The following is a 21154-nucleotide window of genomic DNA, read 5'->3' as shown; positions in this document are numbered from 1 at the left end:
TTTTATACGCTTTGCTGTTTTTGCATATTTTGAGAAACAACGACAACTCTATAATTTTGTGCCTGTCATTCTCACCGACTGCCATTTCATTTGTTTAAAACGCTCCAAATTAGTTAAAAAAAAATCATGAACAATTGCTTCGCACCACCTATGTGGCAAAATGGACCAGCTCCAGGCCAATTCTATAACTTTATGGCTGGCAACACGGAGACGCAGCTGCCGCGAGAGCTAACAACCGCCGGTCCATTTGGTACCAAGCACAGCACGTAAGTTTTTGCAATTGCTTGCTGGTCTCCCAAGTCTAAAGCTTTTGTACAATTTTAGTGCAGCTATTACTACGGGCTCCTCAGTGCTGGGCATACGCTTTGATGGCGGAGTTTTGGTGGCCGCTGATACGCTAGTTTCCTATGGTTCTCTAGCGCGCTACCAGAACATTGATCGCGTTTTCAAGATCAATGACAAAATATTGCTGGGTGGTGGCGGTGATTTTGCTGACATACAGTCAATCAAGCGCAGCATCGATCAGAAGATGATTGAAGATCAGTGCTGTGATGATGGTGTAATCATGAAGCCAAAGGCGCTTGCTAGCTGGATGACACGAGTGCTCTACAATCGTCGCTCTCGCATGAATCCACTGTATATTGATGTAGTTGTCGGTGGTGTTGAGGAGAATGGCACGCCCTTTTTGGGCAATGTCGATTTGCGTGGACGCGCATATGATGATTATGTGGTGGCCACTGGCTTTGCCCGTCACCTGGCCTTGCCGTTGGTACGCGAACGCAAGCCCAAGGATCGCGAGTTCACTTTTGAGGAAGCTACTAACTTGGTAAGCTAGCTCAATGATATATCTATGTTTATGTACATAAACAATCTGGTTTTTTGTTATTTACAGATCCGAGAGTGTATGAAGGTGTTGTACTATCGTGATACACGCAGCATACCCCAATATACTGTGGGCATCTGTACGTCCGGTGGCTGCAACGTAAAGGGACCTTTCAAAGTCGAAGAGAACTGGACTTTTGCCGAGACCGTTAGAGGTTATTAGCTGCCGCTTTTCTTTATAAAATGTAATTTAGGACTTATATGCATTAATAAAACCTGAGGTTCTTTTTTGGTAAATGAAATAATTCTGCTTGAATTTGTTTATGATATTTTGATTTAATTTATAAATTGTGGCTAACGTAAATTTGATCCAATACATGAGACAAGCTAATAACTAAAATAATTACATTTGACATTGGTTTGGAAATATATATGTATGTCTTAAGTCGCCAAAGACTGCTTCCGACTTCAGTTTAGCATCGTGTGCCGGTCATAGATGTGACGTCGCTGTTCGCGCACCTGTCGTTTCCATTTATCCATTCCACGATTAAGCACATTGGCACGAGCGTTCAGCTCTTGATTGTTGGTGCTCGCCGGCATTGGTGTTGGCTCGTCCTGACGGCAAAAGGAAAGTTCAAAATTAGTAAAAAGGACGAACAGACATTCAATGGATAAACAAAAGAGATTAGGCATGCAATGTTTGAATGAGTGTGTGTTAGAAAATAAAACAAAAATGTATTGCAATATAAAAAATCGTTTGGCTGCTGTGCATCAAACGTTGTGTGCTTCTTTATTGTCGACCAGCTGTGCCAAAGGATAATCATCATGATCATCCTCATCTTCATCAGCATGGTCGACTTCAGCTAGTGGACTATATTTAATGCCTGCATATTTAGAATGTCTGTTATGTACATCTTCATTTGTGTGCTCCTGGTAGTTGCTCGCCTTGACGCGTTTGTTCAACAGCGGATCCAACAGCATAAGGAACAGCATATATATCACTAAAATGGATATTATCCAAATCACAATTATGACAACGACCTGCAACAAGCAAAACAACAACCGATATTGAACTTTTGTTACAACAGTGTATAACTAAGCAAACGCACCTTAATAAGCGTCGTATTACGTGCTACATGGGAGCATTTACACTCAGCACATATGGGAAGCTCTTTGCCATTGGTCCCCACTTGCGGCAGCAATGCTCCAGCGCAGGCACTATTAACAAATGTATATGTATGTAAGTCGGTGCTATTGTTATTGCTGACAACTGTTTACAAACCATTCTGGCGTGCTGCTTGTATTTTTGCTACTCGTCACTTTTGGTGCTGTAATTGTGGGTGCGGGTGTAACTGCAGCTGCTGCAGGCTTGGCTGCTGGAGCTGGCGATGCACTGATTTGAGTAACATTGCTGACTTTCGTACTGTTTATTCCTGTCTCAGCATCAGCCTTTGTCCAATCAAACAAAAGCAAATTACAAACAGTTCAAGAGCAGTGTGGTAATGAAACTCACCCATGTCACGCCAAGTAAATAACATATCGCCAATAATGCAGCGTATATGAACAATCGCCTGTTTGCCATTAATTTCTGTTTTAAGGAAATTGTTCTGCAATTAATTTTCACCTAAAAACAAATAGCGCTGTCAACTTGTCAATGGAATCTATCAGTGCTGCCAACTCTTGAGCAAACAAAAAGTAGGGTTGTTGCCATACACAAAACTAAGTATGTATTTATTTTTTACGGCATAAATATTAGAAAAAATAATTATTTACATAAATCAAAATCTGGTCATTAGCCAAATAGTCTTAAATGAGCCAGAAGAACATATGGATTACTAGCAGCGCTTTTGCGTTTCACAACACTGTTTTTATTTTTGTTGTCGTGTTTCGTCTTGATTCGCCGCTTACGGCTTCATTTACAGTTAATGTATTATAAACAATAGTTCAAATAATAATTTATTAGCCTAGGAACAAGAACAAAATGCTGCTACAATCACTTTTCTTAACAGCACTTGCGCTGATCAGCAGTTTGCCGGGCAACAATGGTACGTACTTACATATTAATTTGCAATTACAATTTGCAAAGTACACGTGTGATATTAAAATATTAATTGTACCTAATATCGTAACCATTCAGCTGGAAAAACAAACTTTGTGACTTGCGGCTCTATTCTGAAATTACTTAACTCTGATTACAATTACCGGCTGCACTCGCATGATGTAAAATATGGATCTGGCTCTGGCCAGCAGTCGGTGACGGGCGTGGAGCAAAAGGAGGATGTAAACAGTCATTGGACGGTCAAGGCACAGAATAACAAGATGTGTGACCGTGGAGAGCCTATTGCTTGTGGAGCTACCATACGCTTCGAGCATTTAACAACCAAAAAGAACCTGCATTCTCATCACTTTTCATCTCCGCTGTCCGGTGAGCAGGAAGTATCTGCCTACGGTGCTGACGGTGTTGGGGACACCGGTGACAACTGGGACGTTATTTGCTCCAACGAAAACTGGATGCGTGACGCCCATGTGCGTTTTCGTCATGTGGACACAGGCCTGTATCTGGGTATGTCCGGCCGTTCATACGGTCGACCCATTTCAGGCCAAATGGAAATTGTCGGCCTGAATAGTCCACAGCACGGCACGCGTTGGACCACTTCCGAGGGACTGTACATAGTGCCAAAGGAAAAGGATACCACGCATGAAGAATACGCCCACACTGAGCTGTAGTCATAGAACACGTCATTCTTCTACTTTTAATGCATTAACTTATAATTTAGCTGAATTTATTTCAAACCAACTGATACGAGCGTCTGTCAATAAAAAAATATAAGTATAAGTATAAGAGTTGTCATGTATCTTGACGTTTCGCAACACTAGCGGCTTCAGTAATAGTTCGCGCTTGTGGTTGCCGGTTGTGCGCGCTTTTTTCCGTTGTAGTGGCAAAACTAATTTATTCAATTGTTTGTTTTGAAAATGTGTGTGTGTGCACAAAATTAATTGATTAATCATATCATAACTATGTAAGTACCATACATGCATAGATACAGATATAAGCATGTACATAATTCTGTACAATTGACAATTAATCTTTGTCATGTTTGTCTAAATTTTCGCTTTGTTTTTGATATTTTCTTAATCTTTGCATTCAATCGCTTGTTGTCCAGCTGTTAATTAGTCCAAATGTCCAAATTCTTTACATATCCTTTTGTATTCTAATTGACAAGCGGCGCACAAGCCAAGACAGGCTCTCGTCCAAGCGGCCATCATTGCGTATGTGTGTGTGTGTGTGCGTGTGAGTTTTTATTGCTGTATTTTTACTTTTCACACAAATAACATGGGTGCCAAAACATCTCGCACCTCGATTGGCATTATCGATTCAGTTTTATCAACGAGAAGCCACAAACCTTCAAAATGACTGACTGACTGGCTGGTCACAGAACTGAACTAAGGACATGTCTTGCCATGTTTTGAATGCCACAAAACTTTCTAAAGACTCCATCCGCCCAGCGGGGCGGCATTTTTCCTCAAATGTTCAGGTGTGCATGATTGATGAATAAAAGCGTAACCTTGACATGGTGTTTTTAGTCGTTGTACATAGAAATGTACAAAAGTGTCGTAATTAATTGTATAAGATTTGTGCGTAACAGGCAAAATGTATAATATATAAACATATGTATATTCTAGATCAGACTGATGAGCTAAGTCGCTATCTTGAAGGTTTTGAATTTCATGTACTGTTGTTTATTATATTTTTAAATTAGTAGCTGCCGGCTTTAAGGGCTATTTGTACTTAACTGGCTCTAATATGAGAAAACAACTGTCAGTAAATGAATTGCCAGTGGCGAATGACACACTACAGACTGCACAAAATCTAAAGGAATAATTAATAAATAATTGCGTTGCGCTGATTGTCTGTGTGCTGTGTATTTGACTCAACGGCTGTTCGTCGTCATCCATTTGCGTGGGCGTATGTGGTCTAGGGAATTTAAGCAGCCCCTATGCTGCTCCCTTCCATACAGTCTGCTCTATCCTTTTCGCTCTTACTTTACGCACTTAACATTGAAAAATGAAAACAAGCCCCCAAAGTGGGCCACAATGGCAAACGACACGCCGCCGCTCGCTCTCAGAGAGAGTGCGCGTCATGGGCTGCAACAATTTACAAGTTCAGAGCAACAACAACAGCAGCAGCAGCAGCAGCACCAGCAAATTCTATTGGCAGCGAGCGAAAGGGACAGAATTTTATGCATACACATGTATGTCGAGCATGTACATGTGTTCATATGTATGTGTACATGTGTCGTCGAGCGCTGATAGTGAAAGTTTTGTGTGGACAGCAACAACAAAACTTTGTTTTGAAGTTTACAGTGCGCTGTTAATGCTAACAGCGTTGCTAAAAGCGTAAAGGCGCATACATACAAAGTATATAAACAAAGTATATAACAAGTAATTGCACTTGAGATTATTGTAAAATTATCAAAAACATTAAGTTATTATATAAAGCTAAAGCACGCTTAGTAAGAACTCTATTGCTTAACAGCGGCTTAACAGACTTGCTCATCTGCTCTCTTATTTTGGCTCTCAGCGACTCGTATGTAAATACCGTTAGCTCAGGCACAGTATGTCGTGAACCGTTGAGCGTGCAAGTTTAACCAAAATAAATACGTGCAGCCTACAAAAGCAAAGCTCAATAAAAACAACAAGTTCAACTTCTAAAACAACAAAGAAAAAAAAACTAAATAAAAAATAAAGCGCCACAAAAGCTTCCCGATAAAATGGCTGCGTTGTATGCTTGAAAAATTGTTATTTAATAACACACGTGTATATTCCTATATTTTGTACAGGCGGCGGCTCAGCTGTGTGTTATATAAATCTCGGTGCGTGTGTATGTGTAAATACATTCAACTGTGCGTGTAGGTGTGTGACTAACAGTTAAAGTAACTTATGCTTGTGCTTAATTAAGAAACAACAATTTATAATCTAATAATCATTTGTAGTGTCAATTAAATTAAAGCTTAAATATAACGCATACGCAGCGTATACGCCGAAACAACAAAAACTTTTGTATATCCCACACATTTGCCAGTTTCAACAATGTAAGTTTTAATAATTTAGCTACAGTTGCACCTAATTTCACTCCTCAGCAGCTGCAACATGTGTAGGAATTTCCCAGCGCCGCTTTCCACAACATTTATTGATTATCGGCTCGTTAAATTGTATCCAGCTGGACCCCAAACTGCGTCCGGCACGCCCCTAAGCTATGCTCATTTGTTTTTTGTTTTGTATTTTTTCTTGGCCTTTTGGTTGAGTCAATTGCTTGCGAAATTTAATAACCGCACACACTTTGTGCTTTGCGCTTCGCGCTTTGTTTTGTGCCTCAATTTTGTTAATTTCTTTTTAGACCTCGTCGCGCCCACGCAGCTGCTCGTTATTTGTACTTTTTATTTCATTCTACGCTTCACTCCGCACTCACTTCACTTTCCACAGCGTGACTGCTTTTTTGCTTTCGCTTTTCGGGCATGTGAGCTTTTGTGTGCTTCGTACTTCAGTTCGCTTACTCTATATAGTACGCTTACTATATAGCATTTGATTGATTTGTGCAGAGGGCCGGACTTGGCTGCTTGGGATTGGGATTAAGTTGGAAATGAAATTAAATTTCGCAGTCGCTACAATGTTTTAATCATTATCATCCATCAACATTAAGCCCCAAGAATACATAAATCAATTTAGTATAAAAATGTGTTTTGAAAATTCAAAGGCAAAACCTTGAAATAGTTTCATTGTTTTCGCAGCGCCTTGAAGTATGCAAGCATATATTGTGATCATAACATAACATAACATAAATTGAATAGCACGTACATATTAAATATATCTATGCATATCCATGTTGTGGACTATCTTTGATGGCGCACAAAGCATTCCACTTCCTGTCAACGTTGTGGCTGTGGCTGTGGCTGTGGCATGTGCCGCTTGCTTAGCTTTGGCTCCTTTGGTTAGTTTGTATTTTGTATTTTAGATTACAAGCAGCTGGTTTTTATTTTTATTTGCGCTTCAAATTTCATTGTTGTTGTCATCTTCTGGGGCTGCTTTTGGCCTCCAGCAGCATATCCTGACCAAGCAAAACGCATGTCCTTCTGGCCTGTTTTTCCTGCTGTTTTCCTGCCGTACGCTTTGTTGAATCTGCATTGTTGTTGTGTATTGTTTGTTGCCATGCTGGTATGCGTGTGTGTATCTCTGTGTGTGTGTGGCCCACCCACAAGCAAAGACAAAGTCGCCGTCATTTCCAGGACATTTTACTGGCTGCGCTGTCGTCATTTCATTTGTTATGCCGTTTATTACTTTTTGCCTCTGCCATAGCATTGTTGCCCGCTTATTGTTGTTTCTGCTGCTCCTGTTATTTCTATTGCCAGGATTTCAACTTGAAGTATCTTAGCCATTTGCTGGTCAGCCATCATCAGTCAGAGTAAGTGGAATATGGACGAGACGACAAGATATGCTCTACTTGCTTCCAAAAGAGAATTCAGACAGTTTTTCATTAAGTCCATAAATAAAAGCAGTCAAATATAGGAGCATATACAATTGCAGTCACTGTGGCTTGACCTGCGACCAAATTTCATTCACTACTCATTGCTGTGTTAAGCCACAATCCATTGAAAGGACCTACCTCACAATTAAAATATTGCTCAAGACTTTTGACTATAAATTATGAATTGCAATTCCAAGTTTCAGTATATAAAATTGATATTGGTTTGAAATTTAGTTTGCATATGCTTACTGAATTTTTGAGTGGGCGTGGTCCTTTATGTTCATATGAGAAACTGCTTAAATTTTAATGTAACGCCAGCCTAAAAGTTTCAAAAGTACTTTCAAGTCCGCACTTTTGTAGCCCAGGCAGGCAAATAAAACAAAAGTTTGCATAAATTATGTGGCCCTAACCCAAGGCGCTGTTTGATTTGATTTGCTTGCTTAGGTCGGCGTGGATGCTGTTTATGCTAAATGAATGTGTGTGTGTGAGTATCTGACGGTTTCTGCAGAAAATATTGAGTGGATGCCAAGTCGTTTGTGCGGCTGTCAAAGGCAGCAACAGAATCAGAAAATAAAACGAAAGAGATAATAATAATGGAAATGGGCGGCCCAATAAAAAGTTTGTTGACATTGCGTGGCAGCGTCAACGAACTTATTTGTTGAAACTCAATTCAATTATAATGCGCAAGTTTGTTTTTTGTTAATGTTTGCATTATGTTGAAAGCCAATAATCAATTTTTGACGCATGTTTACAAGCCTAACAGCGCGCTAACAGAGCGCTAACAGCGCCAGCGCACAGCTAACAGCGTGCGCATACAGAGAGCGAGCGAGAGAGAGAGCGACTGCTCAGCTGTTTTTGCCAGCAAGCGCTGCGTGCTTTGTCCTTGACAAGGCTTTTGTTTTTTTCTGCTACATTTTTCATATAAATGCGCAGCACGAGCGACTGAGAGCGCACACACACACACACACGCAGACAAGTGAGCGAGAGAGTCCATTTTATGTATGTGTGTGTGTCGACTGTAGAGAAAAAAAGCAAAAGTACTTTCTGCTGGCTCAAATCGGAAGCATTTGGCGTGGGTGTTGTGTCTATATGTGTGTCCTTTTATGGCTTGCTGTGCGTGTGTGTGTGTGTGTGTGTGTGTGTGTGACTTGTGTTGCGTGCCAATCGCGCATAACTTCAGCATGCCATCAAATTGCTTAATAGTTTCGAGACAACTAAGCCACAGGACTTTCACTTTTCTTCGACCATTAATTGCGGCCCATACAAATATTTAAGTGCACTAACCAGCGCTTTTGGTGTTGCCAATTTTTGCTTTTTGGCCAAGATCACAAACTTTAATTGTCGCCATTTTGTGTTGGCAATTTTCCATTTTAATTGCTACGCACGTGTCCTTGCTACCTGATATCCTTTATGCCAAGCCATTATGCTGCCAGCCACTGCCTTCGTTATATTTTATGTCCCGCTGGTATTTATTTTAAGTGCCGCTGCTGCTGCCGCTGCTGCTGCTGCTGCTCCTGCGTGTATGTTAATTAAAACGTTCATAAATTGTTGACTCGGCCATTTTGACAGGCTGCGTGGATGTGTCTGCTTAAGCTGACGCCTGAGCTGTTTAGTATTTGCTCCATTGCTGATTGTAGTTTATAGAAATATTAGTTTCAGCATTTAAAATTTAGCATATGCTTAATTCCAGCAGATTACACTTGGCTGTGATTAGAGTAGCTGCTGCTTATGTATGCATTTCTTTGTTGTTAATCCTTGAGGGATTGCAATGCATAAGTAACTAGCTCGAGTTTGTATGCGCTGCGTATACGTAATATGCGCAAGCATTACAGACTAGCCCCTTTGTTAGCGCTTAATCTCTTTTGAGCGTGTGTGTGTGTGTGTGTATTTGCATAGATGAGCTGCACTGCATGGCATAATTGACAAAAGCCACAAATGCAAATGCAAATGCCAAGCACAAATACAACGAGCAGCTTTGAACTGTAAGTCTATGTCAACATTTGTAAAATGCTGTCAATGCCATTGCCTGCTCAACAGCTTAATTTTATTTTTAACAAATGACGCAGCCAACGACAACGAAGGACATGAAGCAAATGATTCATACGCAACCTAATTTTATTATTAACCCATAAAACGCGTATGCTGATTGAAGCTCGTCGCTCTTAATTGCAATTTATGTGGCTTTTGTTGTTGTTGTTGCTGCGTCGCTTGCCAATTGATTTTGTCATGCCAGCCATAACCAACAAATTGTTGCGCACGCCATTGTAATCCCATTCATATTTTAGAACGTCAGCGAAAGTGTAGTCGGTACGTTAACAATTGCCGCGCACTGTGCGACATTTGGAAGCCAACTAAACGCTTAAATTGAATTTAATTGCAATGACAGTTTTAATGTGTTGTGATTAGAAATTAGCTGCACAATAAGTTTGGGTAACTAATTTGAACTTTTAAATTTCAAGCGTTCGCTTTATGCGTTAGCTGCAAGTCCTTTAAGGCTTAGTGAAGCGCGTAAATTGGCTTTATTACCACACACACACAGTCATGCCACTTAGGAGAGCGACTAAAGCGAAACAAATGCCACATGCATTGTGGAATTGACTGCATAAATTACATTTACAGCAGCAGAGAGTGGGGGGGGGGGCGCCTTTGTCGCTTGTTAGATTTTACTGATTTTCCGATTTTCTGCGCTGTCAGTTCCATTACGTATGCGCCCTGGATGCCGTTGGCCCACGGCCATTGTCAGCATTACGCTAAAATGTAAAATATGCGTGCGTAATTTGCATACGGCCACACACACACACACACGCACACTGAGGCAGGCTAATGTCGCCAATTTGGTAATGCATTGCCACGCCCACTAGTAAGCAAGCGCAACTCAATTAGACTCGCCATGAGTTGAATATTTATGCCTTTTGGGTTTTAAAGCGGCTTTAAGGCAACTGGCGAAAAGTGCAGTCCGCTGAGTGGCGAGGCGCGCACTGTAAATATTTTTTCAGTGCCAACTCAAGGATATCCTTGATGTTTGCACAGAAACAAAAAGGGCACAAAGTGCGCAAAGAGAGGCACAGAGAGTGAGAGGGATGCTGCTGGAGAGAAGCAAAATAAATGCATCCTGCAATTATGAATGAAAAAGGGCAGCGACGACGTCAGGGGAGCGCAGCCAGCGGAAGCGGAAACTGTGCGCGGTTTATGCAAACTGTACATGAGTATAAGTGTGTGTTTATGCATGTGTGTGTGTGTGGGTGTTTTTGGGTGTGGCCACAAGCCTTAAATGCATGACGAATCTTTCAACTTAAAGGCTTAAAGTCATTTTATGTAAGCGCCGCTCGCTTGTATATAAAATATATATATTTGACCTCGCCTAAGTGCATAGCCTTCAAAAACTATTTTCACTGTCTGCACTGCACACGTGTGTGTAAGCACATTGGAACGCACACACATGTCAATACAGCCGCAAGTTGCAATGCACAGTGCTTGACACTAAATAATATAAACATTTGATTTTGTTATTTTTATATTGCACACATCGATTTAATGTAAATTTTTGTAACATTTTCATCACATGTTAACCACTGTGCCAGAGTAATACGCTTCAAGTGCGCGCATTAAATGCGCATCGCTAGTTGCCTTTGCTCGCTTCCTCTCCCGCTCCCGCTCCCGCGCTCTGTCTCTGCTTGACTGACTGCAACTGCTGCTCATTTTATAGTTGCAGGCAACAACATTGTGTGCAACAAAATGGCGCACAAAAGCAGCAATAGCAACAGCGCAAGGACTTTCGACAGCAAGACACAAACTATAGCTGCTCATAATAATAATGAGCTTGGTCATATGCGTCTACAGCTCTTGCGTGTCTTCTTAGCTGTCATAGCAGCTTTAGCTAATTACATTGCAAACGCATTTGTTATTCAGTTGATAAAATGTTATAAAGTTATTGCATATCAAATGACTACTATAAAGTGTTGCATAGCTTTAGGCGCACTTTGAACTTGCACTGCCATTTGCATTTACTTTTCAATTCGAACTCAATTCAATTTACTAAGCAGCTGCATAAATTCCTTGCTAACTCAAAGCTGCCGTCAACTTAATAGCTTCGCCATAGCTAAGCCTCGCAGTTGTGCTAAGTGCCCCAGACTCTGCTGTTTGCATACAATCCGATCTAATGGGCTTGCGCATACACAGACAAACAAACACACACACACACAGCGGCGGGAATGCAATGTCTTGTCAACACGCTCTGTCAAGTTCGACATGAATAATTCATTTAGCAAGCGGGGGGATATTTGAGAGCTTGCACTTGGAATGCAACTTGACATTGGTCTTAGTGTCGAACACATGAACGGCATCAAGCGTTTTTCCAAGGTTTTGTCAACAATGTAAAAGGCGTGACCAGCACAAACGGCATTGACATTGCCAGGGCATGCCGCTAAATTTATTGAAGATATAGCAACTATTATGCAACGCGGCGTATGTGCGATATATATGACATTGAATTGCAAACTGACAAGCCATCAAAATCGCACTTAGCTTGCCAATCAGTGCATTTCGGCAAGCTGCTGTCCTTTTATTTTATTTTTGCACGCAGCCATTTTGCAATCAACACAATGGAGGCAAACAAACTGCGCAACTGAAACGAGCAAAAGTATTTTTTTATATTGTAAATATTGCCATATTGTTTGCTTGATTTGATTATTGTGGATTCTTCTTTCAATGAACATTGTGGCAAGTTTGCATTTTGTGTTGCATACAACGCGGATGCAATGTTTGCCTAGTGTTGTTAAGTGCGAGCAAACTATCGATAGTTTCGATAGATTAACATATGCGCTTACTAATTGTATTACTTTTGTTTAATTGCAGGTTCGTTGGCTACAACTACTACTACTAATTAAACTACTCGTACATACCAATAATAATAATAATACTAAACAATAAATAGAATACTACACACGAATGCCAAACACTCAGTAAAATAACGTAACAAAGCAAACACAAATACACACACAATATCGAAATATCAAATATGAAATATAAAGAACATATGCATATAGCTAATTAAATTATGCATACGCAAAACTAATTAGAGAACAATGCTCGTTCAACAGCTTTACACACACACACACATAGATGTTGATATATATAGTATATAGTAAAGATAAACTACTCGTCTAGCCATAGTTAAAGCAACGAAATTAATAAACCAAGCTAATAAATACCAAATTGTAGTACTCACATAAATGTCTATTTACTGGCTGTTTTAATAAACATAATACTCCCCCCCGTCCCCATAACGAAATGCAATAAATAATCCATCCTGCCTTCAAATGTGCTGCAACTAAAGCTATGCCACCCTAACTATCTAATAGACTTAGACCAATGTAAATATACAACATGCTTTTATTTCCAAAAACCAAAACATATAAATGTTAATTTTTATATTGAAATTGGATGTGCTTAGGAAAAGCAAAAGACATTGGATGTAGTGCGACAACAGCTAAAAAAACCAAAACATGTGCGTTTATTTTTGGTTAATATACTAGTTACTTTTCTATCTCTCTGCTTAACAACAATTAAAAATGAAGCATGTATACAATTTTTTATATATTTAAACTACTTTTGATCACACACTAATCTATGATATGTACATACATCACACACAAACACACATATTTAGCACTCTTATACTCCAACTCTTATACTTAACTCTCTCTTTCTCTCTCTCTCTCTCTCGTAATGTAAGCAGCTTCAGCTCATCTAATTTTCGCGTATGCTTAACTCTATTTTCAATGCAATTTTGTCACTCAACTAAATTTTTGTTATATGCCTACCGTTTAGATATATTTACACAACGTTTTTGGCTCTATGTGCAACTAATCAATAAACTCCACCACCTTAGCAAGCAAAAAAAAAACCAAAAGTATAATAAAACTTTAAATCAAAGCAAGTTCAAATCGCTCGTTTTCTTCATCTCTAACAAAATCTTAAATAAAAATAATTTATAAACTTTAATCAACCAACATTCACATTGGCTGCAACTGCAACTAATTGTCTTATGCTTCTAATTGTTTTATACAAAATTTCTGTACAAAATTAATTGAAAACTATAACGATCGAACAAAAATATACATAAAACTATGTCACGTGAAAATTCACCACGTCACGGCTCGTTCCGTCGACATTTGAACAACAGAGACTCGCCAGCGGGGGCGCCGGGCTCTCCACATCAGCATCACCAGCATTATCATCAACAGCCGCCCATAATGGAGCATGCCGGCGCGCCCATATCCACATCTGCCTCAAACATTGCCACAGTGCTGGAGGATGGTGAATCACCAATTTTGCCGCCGTTAAGTGGCTCGGGACCAAGTCGACAGCGCTCGCTGCGCGATCGACTCAAAGACGGCATCACCGGCAGCTTCTCCTGGCAGTAAGTTCGTCTATATTTGCATATTCAACTTTTAAGCTTTTTCGATACGACTTTTGTTCAAAACTAAAAGCATTTCAACAAGTAGCTTAATTTTGATTTTAATTTGTAGTTCTCAAATTCAATTCACCCAATTCAAAGCACCAAGTAGTTAAGTTTTGAAACACGTTACTAATTGAGAATAATAGAATCCACTTGAGTTCAGCTCTGCGCACCTAACAACAATGCACAGCACCTATGAAATATAAAGAATTTCTCTACTTGATTCTTCCACTAAAAAGATTTCTGTAGCTGCCAGTCAAACTCTTATATGAGGGTAAGTGAAAAGTGTATAGGACCAACCATAGACTTGGCCTCTATCCATTCTATATGCCCCTATAAATTTACAAACATGACATTCAACATTTATATGCCCAAAATATGTAAAAATCACAAACGCAGACAGGCGCAAAAACATTTAACAATTGTGCAATTAAAATGAATCCCAAGCTCATAAATCAATGAAAACTGACAGCGCTTTGAGCGCGTCCTGCTTCTTATATAAGCTAAAGCGGTAGGAAATCCGCTGTTATATAATATATTCACACTTTGCTTGCACAGTGGTGCAGACTTAAGCAGCAAAAGTTTCTTTAAACTCTGCTCGTGAAAAATTTACTTAGCTTAAAACTTTTGCCGCAACTTTGTTAGCAGCACATAACAAGAATAAGACAATAGACAAATTTGCTAGTTGACGCTGAAGTAAAAGTTATGTTGAATTATTTGCAACATGTCGTATGCGTGATATTTCTGGTTCTACTACAAATCGCGTGCGCGCATAAGACTTTCACTTTATTCTTGTTGTAGGCGATTAAAATAGACATTTTATATTATGTGCGAGTGCAGAAAGCAATGCGACCTCGAGCTGAGAAATGCGACTGGTTGAGAACGTGAGCAACTGAAACGAGTTTTTAATGCGAACTGCAGTTGTTGTTGTTGTTCCTTAAAAGGCTGCAGCTGCTTCCTTAAAGCCTGCGCTTGTTTAATTTATAACCTTGAAACCCTTTTATGTTGGCCTTGATCACAAATGCGCTGCTGCTGTTGCCTGCCTCACTGCTAAGCTGCTTGCAGCCTTTCAACTTGTTTGTCCACTTTTATATGTATAGCTGCTCCAGCCGCAGACAACAGACACTTGAGAGCGTCGCCAACGCCTGCACTTTACTTGTGGAATTTATTATGAATATATATATTTTTGATATGCATTTACTTTTGTGGCTGCTTTCTGCATAAATATTGACCCAGCAGTCAGCGCAAATTTCGCTGGTGAATCTCAGACAAGTTAGTCTAATATAAGCTGCTAAATATTAGCTTAGCAAACACTGCTTAAGCTGTTTTAGCCTTGAACTTTATATTTAAAAACTTTAACTCAAATACAATTAGTCAGCCGCCCACACAAGCGCGCGCTAATTGAAATTTCAGCAACTCAACAATAAAAATAAAGCATTATAATGACACCCACGCATTGATGCTGCTGCTGCTGCTGCTTATGAGATTGTACAAATATATAATGTGCTAAACAGTTTATTGAGCTGTTAATGCAAAGCAGACGATACAAATGCTGCGCACGTCTCGATGCTGATGATGATGAGCGCGTGATTATAATGTTGTTAAGCTCTCTCAGCTTAATCCTTTGGGCTATTTTGCGTACACATACTACTGAGCGTGACTGTAAATAGCAGTCGACCTTGAAACACACACACACACAACTACAAATAGTAGCAACAACAATGGGCTCAGTGCAACGCTCATCCTTCTAGCCACAATGCTTAACATAATATGACATGGCTGCTAAATTTAAACGCCCATGTGTTGTTGTTGCTGTTGTTGCTGTTTCATGTTTGACTTTCACTTGCAGCTGTGACGAGCAACAGCAGCAACAACAACCACGACAGCAATAATTACAACAACTTGTACATGTAAATGGCCATTTGTTTGTTGCTTGTGCTGTTGGCATTGTTTTTCGGCCATAACTTGCATCGATTGCACTGGCGCGCACAGTGGTGCAATATGCATAAATTTGTGCGCAAAAAAGTGTGCAAATTTTAAGCCAATGTTATATTTATAATTAAATTAGTTATGTATGCTTTAAACTTGAGCGATCTTTAAATATTTTGCAGCTTCTCATATTCAATTCTCAGTCGACTGCTGCTGCTGTTAAGCTGCTGTTAAGTTAACATTGCATGCAGTAAACTCACGCTACAGCATTTAGCTTTAGCTTAGGCATATTTCGCTTCATTTCTTTTAGCTTTAGCAGCTTTTTAGTTCCACTGTGCCGTTCTGCTGCTCGAGCTTTGCGCTTGTCAATGTTGTGGGCAGTCTGCAGTGAAGCTCAAAGCGCAACATGCGCTTGTCCACAAATTGTGATTAGTTTTATGTTTGAGTGCAGCTTGTTGTGCATGTGACTGTTAGGAAAATTTATATAAATTGCAGTTGTCAATGCTGCGTATGCGCAATATGTGAATGCGCTACGCTGTGATGATTAATTGCTGCGAATTTGTTTGCAACAAACAGCAGCTATGTTTAGTTAGTGTGTCTTATCTTTTGAGCAAGCTACTGACTTTGATGCGACTTCATAAATCAAACAATTCTATGCGACAACGCGCCGTGGCGTTTGTGGCATTTTAATAACACTCGCATATATAAACTGACAGTTAATATACATAGTATGTATACTAATTCGCAACGCTTTAGTAGCTGCTCATGCCTATAATTGTGGCAGCTACTTGTATGCTAAGCTCTCTCTCTCACATGTGGCTAATTATTGCAGGCAATTGAATTTATTATTATTTATACAAATTTGCCTGCATATGAAAATCTCAATGCCATTGTCATGGCTGCTCTGACATTTTGTAAGCAAACAAAGTCTGTTTCTTATTATTTTATTTTAATGAGTGCAATTTGCAGTCTGTACTTAGACATTATATAAAGAACTGCTGACCTAATTTTTGAGTTAACATGTGTGCATTTCTCACACCCTTTCAGCAGTTGAATTCAATGTCAAATGCCTGACATTCAATCAATAATACATTCGCTATAATTGCCTATCATTATTGTTTATTAGAACATATTAGTCGTCGTTGTTTATTTCCCCATTTTGTTGAGTTGACAGCGTCGTCGTCGTCGTTGTTGTTGCTGTCCTTGCGCGCTGTATTACAAATTTATTGCTTTCAAAATTGGCAAACAGACTTGTCTGTCTATGCTACATGCAACATGTAAACAAGGATATTGACACACACACGCACATGTGGGCGAGCATATGGCTCAATTAGCCAAGGCATTGGGCGTGGCCAATACTGATTTATTGCTGACCTTCGTTCAACTGGCCTGCGCTACTTTCGGCAAATTGTCAAAAGCGCTGCCACTTTATCTAATTTAATTATAAATAACTGCGCGCTTATCAGAGAACTTTGCGTCTAATCCCAGCGATAAGCCAATTCCAATGGCATTATATAAATATAGCTTTGATTTAAATACTGCGACACATAAAACTTTCCACACTAACAAATATAATTTACAGCTTATGCTTAATCAAGCTGTTTGTTCATAGATTTATGTTTGCTGTCTAGTCTTTTGTTTGTTGTTATTGTTGTCTAGTTCAAGTGCATTTCAACATCTGCCTGCGGCTGATGGAAAAATTTGCAAATTTAATGGAAATTCTATTTTCTGTGCCTGCAGCTCAAATCCAAGGCTTACCTGCTACACACATACATGTGTGTGTGTGTGTGTTTTATCCTGAATTTGTTTTTACCTTTTGGAATTTCCCTTTCTACTGCTGACATTTAGATAATGTCTGTATAAACTGTATAATTGAATGCCTGTTTATAACATATCTTTTAAGTCTTGTGATGGGCCAATATAATTAATAATAATAATTCAATGGCGTAATTGCACAAATCTTTTTCGGAGTTGATGTAGCTAAGACCCAACTGGCATTTGGCTCATAAATTATATATATATTTAAACTTAACTAAAGTAAATATTAGCTCTATGTGCTCATAGCAACAACAACTATATAATTTAATAACAATTGACACTGACCTCAATAAACTGTTGACTTGAATGCGCAAAATGTTGATACCGATAAGAAATTAAATGTTTATATCTATTTGCAGTGCAAATAAATTATTTATCAAAAAAGCAGCAGCGTGTGTAAAAAATCTATTGCAATTCAATAATTTATAAATTTAATAACAAATGTTTTAACACATGCGCGTTCTCCCCAAGCCCCAAAAACTGTCAATAGTTTGTCACTTTCTTGGACAAAATAAAATTGTTGCTAATTTATGCGTCGCATTGCACCTTTTGACACGTTTGGCAGCTAAAAACAAAATCGATTCATTAATTTACATTTATTTATTGAACAAAATATGAAATGCGACTGACAGTGAGCGGCTGGGTGAGAATAACGAGCTCAGCGACAACAGCAAAGACAAATTGTTTATAAAAAAAAAATTAATAGAAATATAAATGCATGACAATAAATAAAAATCCCTGCAGTACTTAACGATCATTCAGTACTAGTTCCCAGTGGGTGGTCAAATGCTAGCTATATATTTAAAATTTCTATATCTTGCTATACCCCATACTGTTTACCAAGCGTTAGCTTCTGCCCCATGATTCGGTCATTCAACATAACCTCAAAAGTACTAACAATATGAATAATTTTAGTAACTCGTTGCCATGTCAGGTCATTTTTAAATCGTGCATTTTTTCACGTTTCTGTCAATGTTTGTTAAATTTATTTGTTTTTTTTTTTATGAATTGAAAAATCTAAAACGAAATCAAGCGCGACATATTCATTTAAACGGCAGCTGCTGCTGCAATGCGAATAAGCAAATCATAACAACAACAAAATAATAAAAATCGAATTAAAATAATATATTGACAGCTTAAAAAAATAGCAACAAAAAGCATTTAGAAGCTGCAATATAAATTCGAATTCAAATTAAATGCGAGTAGCAAAATGAAAGGCACGAACCACAAATACATACAAACAAACACACATACATATATACCAAGAGCTACTTAGTTGCTTGGCAAATCCATTTTGGGTTAGTAGAGAGCAACGTAAATCTCATTACGTGTATTTTTGGCCCGTTGGCTGCCAATTTGTCAGCCGGCCAAACAAGGTAGGTCCATGTCCAAAATCAAAGAGGGGCACAAAATGTTTAAAGGCTTACCCTCTAAGGTTTTTAACTAAGTTAAGGCTCTATAAACATTTATAGCTTAGAAACTTAATTTTTGTAGCTAAAGTTGCTATAAGCAAAAGCTAGTGCATTTTTTTTTTATTTCGCTGGCGACAAAAAAATTGTTTGCATTTTTCCTCATTTAAACGAAAATTGTGTTTTCCTGTCAAGCCGGTTTTTCTTTTCATTATTGGACCAGCAACAACGTTAAAAGCAAAAACCAAAACAACTTGCAATCAATGCTGACATGACTCTTATGGTTGTTGTTGTTGTTGTTGCTGTTGCTATTTTTAGCATGATAAAAATAAAAAGTTGTCCAAACTTTGCTGTAAAGATTTTTGCACCTTCCGTCATGTGTTGGCAACAACAACAACAACAACTTTATGAAAAATGGCAATTTTTTTAAGCCTTTTGCATATTCAACATTTCAGCTATAAAATCGCAGCGCGGGGTGGGGATGGAGTGAGAGCTCAACAGCTGTGGGGTTTGGGAAATGCATCAGCTGTTTGCTCTTTGGCGAAAAAAAGAGTTTAAAGTATAAAATAAAATAAAGCAGCTTATGCAAATTGCGCTGTGCATATTTTAGCAACTGCCAATGGCTGCGCTTACAATTTATTTAAACAAATGCGCGATTGGCGCTTCTCTTTATGTTGTGTACACATAAAACAAAAGCGAATGAATTTCCTTGACTTAGTTTTTATTTCATTTACATGTGTAAACAACAACACACATAATTACACATATACAAATGTTTGTTTTTACAGTGGCTAAGACTGCAACTGAAGAGCAGGCAATATATAAATAAAAGCAAATATGAGCGCATACAACGCTATAAAAATAAACAAAGTATAGCCGCCTGTATCATAAAGAAATTTATTTGTTTTAATAAGTGTTTTAAGTTTAGTTATTATAGCCATATTAATGCTTGTTATGTTGGGCTAACTGGGAAGCTGCAGCTTTATAACCTTCTCAGTTCCATTCAGCACTATTATTAGTTTTTCAATTTAGTAAATTTACGATATTGCAATTGCTTTGAAGGCTTTCGTGCACAAAATAAACAGTAATTGCATTAGCTGTAGCCACAAAAAGAAATAAATATATGCATGTATGTGTGTGTGTGGTGGTGGCAATCAATTGAAGAAATTTGCATAAATTGCAATTTGTGGTGAGTCATGGATTTTAATGCGCATGTAAAAAGAAATTGTTAGCTCAGGGTTGCTTGATTGAAATTATCTATGCACTCCCTGGGCACTTATTAATTTTCGATGCAAAGCTGTTCACCTTAAGTTAATTGTGCGTGACCTTGTTGCAAATTTCCTCGATATTCCGGCGGGAGGCAGTTTTGCTTTCACCCTAGCAGTGACCTACATTAAGTTAGTGCAGGAAGCGAGCGTTTAGTTAAAGCCACTCAAAAAAAAAAAAAAAACGAGTAGCTATATAGCTAAGCTAAGCAATGTGCACATAATTATGGTGCGGCTAACATTGCGTATGAGTAATTTAAATGAAATTACAAAGTCGTCGCGTTGACTGCTGACAGCGCGTAGCCTCCAAAACTTGTGAATTAGCAGGCAACTATAATAACAACAACATAAAGCGCATTGCATTCATTTATACTTGCAATTCAAAACAAGTTCATTGCACATGTGCATTAGAAAGAATAAAACGATCGAACGTTAAGCGTTAGCAACATGCTGCTAGCAACATACGGCTAGCAACATTTGTTAGGCAACATGCGAGTTCGAAAGGCTTAAAACTATGCTATGTTAATGTTTTCATGGTAAATACATAGCTACAAAATCAAACACAAATAATTTAAATGATACAGATAAAAAGAAATGTTTAACAGTTTCAAGCTGCGCTCAAACCAGCAGAACCGACAACAAAACAAGTTTTGGTTTATTGAAGCACATGGCAGCTCACACAGAGCTAGAGAGCGCCAGAGAGCGAGAGCGAGAGCGTGTAAGATCGAGAGCGAGGAAGTGTGTGGTCGCGAGAGCGCGCTTCGCAAGAGAATAAGAGACATAAAGCGGATTACGCACAGTGGCTCACGTAGCGCACTTAGCGCCTATACAAAATAGATTAAAATGTTTCTTTATTTAACAACTCAGCATAATAATTGTGCTTAGCTAACAATATGTTCAACAATTGGTTTTTACTCATTATGCTATG

General features: G+C 38.7%; 4 protein-coding genes across 6 annotated transcripts in view; 3 read left to right on the top strand and 1 right to left on the bottom strand.

The window, feature by feature from the left end:
* The first annotated feature begins 52 nt into the window (after nucleotides 1–52).
* On the top strand, nucleotides 53–1127 carry LOC108604622 (proteasome subunit beta type-4). Its single transcript, XM_017994170.2, has 3 exons — nucleotides 53–266; nucleotides 325–826; nucleotides 893–1127. The coding sequence occupies exons 1-3, from the start codon at nucleotides 127–129 to the stop codon at nucleotides 1043–1045; spliced, it is 795 nt and encodes a 264-aa protein (XP_017849659.1). The 5' UTR covers nucleotides 53–126; the 3' UTR covers nucleotides 1046–1127.
* A 28-nt stretch (nucleotides 1128–1155) lies between these two features.
* LOC108604624 (uncharacterized protein CG1161) lies at nucleotides 1156–2478 on the bottom strand. The gene is made up of 5 exons (XM_017994172.2): nucleotides 2336–2478; nucleotides 2105–2271; nucleotides 1932–2040; nucleotides 1735–1863; nucleotides 1156–1437 (listed from the first exon to the last, which is right to left on the bottom strand). Exons 1-5 carry the CDS (start codon nucleotides 2402–2404, stop codon nucleotides 1291–1293), a joined length of 621 nt encoding a protein of 206 aa, XP_017849661.1. The 5' UTR covers nucleotides 2405–2478; the 3' UTR covers nucleotides 1156–1290.
* A 152-nt stretch (nucleotides 2479–2630) lies between these two features.
* On the top strand, nucleotides 2631–3643 carry LOC108604623 (stromal cell-derived factor 2). Its single transcript, XM_017994171.2, has 2 exons — nucleotides 2631–2867; nucleotides 2960–3643. Exons 1-2 carry the CDS (start codon nucleotides 2804–2806, stop codon nucleotides 3547–3549), a joined length of 654 nt encoding a protein of 217 aa, XP_017849660.1. The 5' UTR covers nucleotides 2631–2803; the 3' UTR covers nucleotides 3550–3643.
* A 9815-nt stretch (nucleotides 3644–13458) lies between these two features.
* LOC108602914 (TLD domain-containing protein 2) overlaps nucleotides 13459–21154 on the top strand; it is a 43986-nt gene continuing 36290 nt past the window's right edge. For 2 of the 3 annotated variants that reach the window (XM_017991238.2, XM_017991236.2), the window contains exon 1: nucleotides 13474–13766. In XM_017991238.2, coding sequence (XP_017846727.1) covers nucleotides 13474–13766 — 293 coding nt within the window. Of the gene's footprint in view, nucleotides 13767–21154 lie in introns of all 3 variants that reach the window. The other variant, XM_017991235.1, reaches the window with a different exon arrangement.

This window comes from Drosophila busckii, chromosome 3R, assembly GCF_011750605.1.
Source record: "Drosophila busckii strain San Diego stock center, stock number 13000-0081.31 chromosome 3R, ASM1175060v1, whole genome shotgun sequence".
NCBI classification, from domain to species: domain Eukaryota; kingdom Metazoa; phylum Arthropoda; class Insecta; order Diptera; family Drosophilidae; genus Drosophila; species Drosophila busckii.
The sequence above is the reverse complement of the archived record's forward strand: the minus strand, read 5'-3'. Positions and strand labels throughout refer to the sequence as shown.